Source organism: Hipposideros armiger, unplaced genomic scaffold (assembly GCF_001890085.2).
Source record: "Hipposideros armiger isolate ML-2016 unplaced genomic scaffold, ASM189008v1 scaffold_386, whole genome shotgun sequence".
NCBI classification, from domain to species: Eukaryota; Metazoa; Chordata; class Mammalia; order Chiroptera; family Hipposideridae; genus Hipposideros; species Hipposideros armiger.
Window position 1 is genome coordinate 1,352,075 of NW_017731736.1, and position 8,456 is coordinate 1,360,530.

The window sequence follows — 8,456 nt, forward strand, 5'->3', positions numbered from 1 at the left end:
ATACTGGGAGCATGCACTTCATGATATCTGCTACCAAATAATTTTAATTCTAAGGGAGAGTGCATAAGAAGGAATCTAGCTGAATGGGCCTGGGTGAAATAATGAGATAATATGTCAAAGTTAGATACATTAGTTCACCAGTCCCAATCATCACACTCAGAAATCCAATAACATATATCTTTATTCTCATCAATTACATCATTTTCCAGAACCATCCTTTATTAATACAATTATCCAATTGATTCAGTGATATTAGCTTTATTCTTATCATTGCTACTTTCCAGATTATGCAATAATAGAGTTTTTGAAAAGAAATATAACTTTATAAAGATAGGACTTACTAAATGATTGTATTATTTTTCTAGTGCAAAACTATTTAGACATTAAAAGAAATTCAAGAGAAAAGCCAAGATACTTTATATATTTCAAAGAACTAATATTAGCATTGAGGGAACAAATAGCCTAAAATGATATCCGAGGCACCACCATGACTTTTTCTCTGAAAAATAAAATAGAACAACATGTTAGTACCATTAGACTATTTTGTGTAAAATTTCCTAGATATATTCTACAATAAATTGCTTAGTAAAGAAATGGAAAACTTTACTTTTTCTGGCATTAATGTCATGTAGAGTGTAGGTCACACTATACTGAAATCCCTTTAATACTTCTGATTAAATAACTTGAATTGCATTGTACAAAATGTTACATTACAGGAGAGACCTTTCTAAAAAGGTACTAACACTATTCACTTCTGGTTGTATTTTTATAGACTTATTTTCATCTGAAGAATGCTGAGTATTCATTTTCATAGAAGTTGGAATCAGAAGAGACTCATAGGCAGCAAGGAGGAGATTTGAATAAACTTTGCCTTTTAGTTTTCCTTTCTGGCAAAATTGTTTGCTTTTTAGTGTGTATCTTTTACTTTTTGGTGCCATGCCAGCCTATCCTCCTATCAAACACCCATTGGCCTGACACCCAACCAAGCCTATTGGTACGGGTAATTAAGGTATTATTTGACATAAAAGTCATGGAATTTTAAATTTCCATGTGATTGTGTAATTTTTTTTTATCACTTTGAGACTTTATCTTATTCCAATCTAATACAAATGTGTTGGCATTACAACTTGCACTTTGCAATGTGAAGTAATGATTTGGGAGAACTGACTCTGTTTATAGTGTCTGTAGAATATCTTTTACATAAACCTAGTATATTTACTAGTTGTGTTTTCAGAGCTTATAACAAGTTATGGCATAGGTAGACATGATTCTCAAAAATTTATTTTGAATTTTAAAAAATTGCTGAATCCCATAATTATTATTAGTTTTATAGAAATATATAAGCACTAACTTTTTCTTTTCATTTTGATAAGGTATCTTCATTAAATCCCCTGGTGGTTTCTTTTTCTTTCTTTTCTCTTTTAATTTAGTATATGTCATGGTACTTAATGCATCCCTCTTGTCAAATACCTACCAAAAATTCTGAGTGATTAGGACAACGTCTTATGGTTCCTTTAGGCTACCAGTCTTGGCCTATTGAGAAAAGGACATTCGTAAGAAGCTCTTATTAAATTAAAATTAATTCTATTCTGATTAATTGATTATCACTAAGCAATTATTGGCCTCCCCATTCAAGGTTAAGACCATATATTCTACTGTATCATTAACTCTCACATTATTTCCATAACTAAGTCCTATAAATTAAGCACTAACTTTATATTTTCTATTAGACAATAATTTCTTACATATAATAAATCTTTAATTACTCTACCTTCTCTTCCATGAGCTCTGGGGTAATAGTTGGGTCTATATCAGAAGCAAAAATACTTGTTGTGCTGGGTTTTTGTGAAGTTGAAGGAATGAAAATTCCTCCACTGGCAGGCCTAAAGTTTATCATTTCTTTTTGTAAATATGGTATCACTCCTCCTGCTGGCTATAGAGAATGAGGAAGAAAATAAAGTGGTTACAGGTTCAAGCGCAAGGTCAAATTGGAAGAATATAAAGCAACAGGATTGAGATGCAAGACAACAAATTTATTTAAGAAGTAAATACCTTTAGTATTTTCTAGATTATGACCTATCCTTTAGAGAGGCTACGCCTATATACCCGGAAATGTGGATGTCTCTTAATACCTGATTTTAAATGAGTGTACCTAGGAGAGTATCTGACATATAGTAGTCCCTCAGGAAATATTTGATGAACTGAGTGAATTAAATTCCACTGGCAAAAAATTACAGGGAGAAGATGTAATCTTCTGTAATCATTGATGGAATAATAATAATAAAGTTTTCATTAAATGAACAATAGTTCAGAAAACTGGAGGTTGTCAGTTGCTGATTTCTAGTACCTAGCAATATGTGGTAAGGAATCTTACCATCGCTCCAGTTTCAGGAACTGTGCCTATGAAGGTATCAAATGTTAGTTGTTGCTTTCCTGGTATAACCTAAAAAATTAGAAAGTTTTAAAAGTTTAAATCATTAATCTATAAAAATATTGTTTTGTACCCAGGACACTTAAACACTTCTCAACTTCTTAAAATAGTTTCTTAGAAACAAAAACAATCATTTACATTTAAGAAAGAGAAAAACAGCTCTTGACACAGGGAAACTGGCCTGATACAACAGCTCTGCTTGTGTTGTCAGGAGCTTGCCTGATATTCTCTGTTAGGGCCTGGATTTCTATTGAACATTAACAACCCTACAGAACACCAATATCAGACAAGTTCGCCTGTAAACATAATGAGGTGCGACAAAAACAAGACCACTTTGTAATCTTGTCTAAAGCAATATCATGGTACGAGCCACGAAAATACCAGACATCCTCATATCCTGGCTAATCTGAGTAACTCTTGCTTCTCTACCAATCACAGTATTGCCTTGCTCCATCGTTCTTAGTAAGAATCATTAAGTTACCCAATCATAGAACTACCCCTCCCTGATGTTTTGAGAACACCCAATCCAGGGTAAATCATCACTCTTTGAACTTGCCCCAAAATTTCCTGACACAAGCCCAGATCCTATAAGATGTAATTTTAATACCTCCCTATTAAGACACCCCACAGTTCCTTATGGTGTGTGTTGTCCCTCATTGCAATGAGTGGATGAATCCAACTTTGTTCAACCAGGAATCTGTTCTTGGTGGGGTGGTTTTGGGCTGAATGGCACCGATAGATTTATTAGGTTATGCAGCAAGAAGTTTCAAAAGTTTGTTTTTTTTTCTAATAGAAAAGTATGCATTTACTTACAGGTTCTGTTTGTTGTGGAATATATCCAAATTGAGTATAGAATGGTATCTGTCAGATTTTTGAAAACATACATTAGAATTTCTATGATGATTTTTGTCATAATTTTGTAATAAATGATTACATAAAAGCATGTATACATACTATATTATATCAAATGCTTTCTTGATAGTTCATATCTTCTCTTTTTTTTAATTAAAGTTTATTGGGGTTTCAATGGTTAGTAAAGTTACATAGGTTTCAGGTGTACAATTCTGTAATACATCATCTATATATCACATTGTATGTTCACCGCCCAGAGTCAGTTCTCCTTCCATCACCATATATTTGATCCCATCTACCCTATTCTACCACTCTCCTCCCCACTTACCATCTGGTAACCAGTAAATTGCTATCTGTGTCTATGAGTTTTTGGTTTTTTGTCTGTTTGTCTTGTTCCTTTGTAGCTTCCAGTTTTATATCCCACATATCAGTAAAATCATATGGTTCTTGACTTTTTCTGTCTGACTTACAATGGAATACTGTTCTGTCATAAGAAAAGATGAAATAGTGCCATTTGCGACAACATGGATAGATCTTGAGGTTATTATGCTAATTGATTTCATTCTTTAAAAATCCAGCCTTAGAGCATTTCCAAATTAGTGATATGTTAAGAGAAAGCACTGCATCCTTTTATGACCAGCAGTTCAAACTATTGAGTTTTTGCACTAAACATACTCAGATATTTTCTCCTCTGGAAATGTACCTTCTTCTCTCTTTTCTTACATGGAACTAATCAGATTAAAATCAAACACTTGCAGTACCTGCTCCTCAAATTGCTGCTGTCCTGTTTGTGGAGGTGACTGTGTTACTGTTTGCTGAGGTTGTTCCCAGGGTAGGAGCATGTAAACCGGATAGTATTGAAGCATCTATTTGTAGACAGAAATGTTTGTAAGAGCTTCCTTTGAATCAACATAGGCCTTTAAAAATTTTTTTCTAATGTCAAAATTATTTTACAGCTGATATATATCTAGCAATTTTATGAACAAAAGAATGCATAAAGCAGTCCTTCCCAAACTTTAGAAACAACTTATATTGCACATGAACTGAACTTTGTTTCAAGGTTGTTTGTCAAATGAATTTAGAAAGTAGTGGGTTCAACTAAAGAACATGCTTTTTAAAAGGGGCATCTTGGACTTTATATACAAATTTTAGACTTTATATACAAAGCACTTTGCATATATCTAAGACGAGGATAGCCTATACAACAGTTCCTCTATATTTTTTGAGAATCGTTATTCTGCATGACATGGTATTAGAAATCCTACCATAATGAATGAAATGTCAAGAATTAAATTGCCTTTAATAATTGAAATTTCATTAAAACAATCCATATAGATTTTAGAATATTTTGAAAATCCAGAGACAAGGAACAAATAAAGTGACCTGCAACTTCACCACCTACATTATCATGTATTGGCTTCCACTTATATCTGTGTGTATATATGCATATGTTTTTATAGAAAATGGGGATCATAGTACCTACATAGTTTTATATGCTGTTTTGTGGGTATTACTAAATAAGAGACTATATTAGACATAAGAATTAACAACAACAACAACTATGGTTTGAGAAATCCATTTTGTGCAGTGGTTCTTCATCCTGGCTCTGAATCAAAATCACCTATTGAGCGTTTTAACAGATAATCATATTTGGGTGCTACTCATGGGGTTTTGATTCATTAGGTGTGGGTAGGGCCCAGGCATATGTAATTTTCAAAATTACCACTAAAGATTCTAATCCAAGCCAGGGTGGAGAGCCACTGGTTTAGTGGTTAAAGGAAGGGTGAAAAATTATATTTTAACTCAGCTATTTACTTCAATTAGGATTGGGAATTTAATCTCATTAAGACTTCGTTTCCTGATCCTTAAGATGAAGTAATTCCACCTGTAATGTGTCTAACTGTCTAAATACTATGGCATACAATGAGATAATGTCTAGAAGTAATTTTTGTTTTCAGACAAAATTAAATAATTATAATTACGGTAGAGTCAAGTGATTGAGCTTTTTATGAGTGGTCAATACTCTGCTGGTGAATAGTATAGTTCATCTATGTCCCTATTTCTTTAACTCAGAATATTATAAAATTAATTAGCCTAATCCTGAGAGGGTTTTCCATATTACTCTAATGATTCTACTAGTTTACATTTGTTTTTAAGATTCTCCTATTTTATGAACATAACCACCATTTGATTGTAATGTGGAATTAAGCTGAAAATATACAGGAACCTGAAAATGTTTTGAGCATAACTATCAAATAATATGGGAAAGTGTTTCTTATCTGCACATCGTATCATATTTTATCAATGCATTTCCCTCTGAAAAAAAATTAGGGTTGGGCAGAGTCAGCCCCTAGTATTTCTTTTGAGTTTTTCCCAAATGGCAGCACTTAGGATGCAGAAAGGACATAACTTAGGGCTTAGTGAGCTCCTTTATTCCCAACACAGTAATGCTCTGGGAACTCTGGGGTCCTGGGGATTCACCTTAGGAGCCTTTCTTCAGGAGTTATTAAGTGAATCTGACATTAACAAATGATGACAGCCCAGCAATAGCAGTATTCAGACAGTAATATCATTGTATGGGTTTTTATAGCCCTGCTGTAGGAGTCAGAGCTATAGATATTAAAAAAAGCAAAAAAAACCCAAACAAACAACAACAAAAAAAAACATTTAACGAGAATGTATGTACTTTCTCTCTATAGGAGTGGTGATATCCTATTTATTTACCTGTGCTTGCTCTTGAGGAATTTTGAATGAGAACACATAGGGTATCACCTGCCAAAAAAGGAATCATAAAAATGTTGTACTTGACTTTTTAATTTAAAATTCCAGAGCTGTTTTTCTTAGACCTAACCATATAAATCTATAATTTTACTAGCTGACTTCTATGACAACAGAGGTCACCTGTTATATGTGCCATCGTTAATGCAAATTGTCTTCTTTTAAAGGTGAAATTTCCCTAATTATCTTTTCCAAGGCATGTTTTAACAATTTTGATTTGTGGCTGTGAACCTACAATAGCTGATTTAAATGGTATTTTTCATGTTAGAAATAAGAAGATACAGAAGTACTTCCAGTGGTGGTAGAAACCTATTGTGAGAAAATTCTTGCTCAGTAACTCCTATCTTATTTCAAAGCTGCTTCATATTTTCACATTCAACGTGCATTATCTCTCCTCTGAACAACAAAATGGAAGAGGCTCAACTTACGTGATTTGGGCTTTGTTGGGTCTGCGGTGGTGTTTGAGGCTGTGAGGGGTCCAGTTGTCCCACCTGGGTTCCTTGTGCAAAACTGGCCTGTCCTGGGAAAGTTACCTGATTTGGGAACAGTCTGGCAAACTGGTCTAGAGTTGATAAAGAGAATGGGGAGAGTCCTGGAATTTGAGCTTGTTGTTGCTGTTGTAGAATCCCAGAGAAAGGAGCAAGCCATGAATTAAATGGACCCTGGGAAGATACAAAAGAAAGAAAATATTTCCCTTTCATTTTAGAAATAATTGAAAATAAATCCTGAGCAGGAAAGAGACAAAATGTAAACAATTTCTATATTTTCATTGTTACATTCTAAAAAAAGGACAGCATCTTGGCACATTATGAGCTGTGCAAATAATACGAACAATGCTCAACTCCCAATGGTCATGAGAAATATGGGGCACAATGAGGGGGATAAAAAGTACAGTTTCTGCAGTTGCCAGACTAGTTTCAAATCTTTTTTTTTAACCAGTAAGCTGAGTATGACTTCATGTAAAATAGTTAATTTAAGTATCTCATAGTTGTGAGAATCTGTGCCTGGCATATACCAACTTCTCAATAAATACGTGTTAATCAGATTATATGTTTTACTTTAGTCTCCAATGGTCATTAGAATGTATAGGACAGATTCATAACTTTAAAAAGTGAGATTTCAAAAATGAGAAATGTTTGTTCTCATACAAAGTACCATAATAAGAAATGGGCAGTAGAAAAACCTTCTTAAAATAATTATTGCGGTAGAGGTACCTGAAGCCGTAGTGGCTGAAGCTGAGCATTATTAAGATTCAGCAGTAACTAAAAAAGGAAATATAATACAAAAACAAGATTAATACATATGCTAAAGTTATTAATAACAGTGTTTACTACAAGTACAGCACAAGTCACAACTGATTGATCATAGTTTCCTGTTAGAGGTGAAATGTTTTCTCACTAAGCTTATACTAAATAGCAGTGATTAGAGGTTGGAATTTAACTACCTCTTCCCTGCTGTGTGTCAGATTGTACAACTTGAGTCCATTCCAGTGGTTTAGTTAGTCATTTCATGCTCTTAAACACTTATATACACCTGTATTAAGTGCTATTAGGATAAAAAGATATGCAAAATACTGTCATTGCCTTTAAAGAATTTACAATCAAACAAAGGAGGCTAATAATATTTTAGAAGTAATCTGGTATATAAAGCAAAGATGAACACTGGAAATGCCTTTGGATATAAGAGCACTGAAGAACCAAAGAATCTTATGGTCTCTAGCTAGATTTTGAATTTCACCCCCTCACATACACCCACCCTTGGGTTTTTAAAAAAGACAAACAAACAAACAAAAAGAAAGAGATTGTTTTAAGTTTTTAAACTAACCTCGTTGCTGTGGCTTGCAGACAAAAGGTGCTGTGGGATAAGCTAAAAAACAAACAAACAAAAAAAAACGGTAAAAAGATTTGTTACAGGTTTTACAAAATAACTTCAGTTGTACCATGAAATCACTTACTGGGGCTGACATCGTGGCTCCTAGTAGCCCCAAAAGAATTATGGTTTTCATTTTCAGATGAAGTATCTAGAAAATAAATTGTGAAATTTAACTTTAAAAAGACCATGTAAAATCATAACAAAAATTTGCTGACGTTCAATCAGAAGGGTAGTTGGGTGAAAGTTATAGTATTTGCTTATATATTAGGATTTAAAATAAAAAGTATATTTATAAATAGCTATAAGAAAAATTATTCTTTTCTCCCAGAGCAGCTGCTTATAAAACCAAAATTGTTTGCTCATGGTTTTAGCTTGACTAAATAACTCATTTGGTGGCATATGATGTAGTTGAATGAGTTATGGATGAGATGGCTTCATCCATTGTACTGTTTTACACTGAAGGGTGTGAGTCCTTCTGACAATGGGAGGCCCATGACTGGATCCTTATTAAGAAAACAATTTT

The 8,456-nt window shown here is 33.5% G+C and overlaps 1 protein-coding gene across 1 annotated transcript; it reads right to left on the reverse strand.

Moving 5' to 3' along the window:
* Positions 1–1,503: 1,503 nt before the first annotated feature.
* On the reverse strand, positions 1,504–8,066 carry ODAM (odontogenic, ameloblast associated). The gene is made up of 10 exons (XM_019663201.1): positions 8,016–8,066; positions 7,886–7,927; positions 7,276–7,323; positions 6,490–6,723; positions 6,008–6,055; positions 4,045–4,149; positions 3,245–3,292; positions 2,375–2,443; positions 1,772–1,933; positions 1,504–1,533 (listed from the first exon to the last, which is right to left on the reverse strand). Exons 1-10 carry the CDS (start codon positions 8,064–8,066, stop codon positions 1,504–1,506), a joined length of 837 nt encoding a protein of 278 aa, XP_019518746.1.
* Between the last annotated feature and the right edge of the window lie 390 nt (positions 8,067–8,456).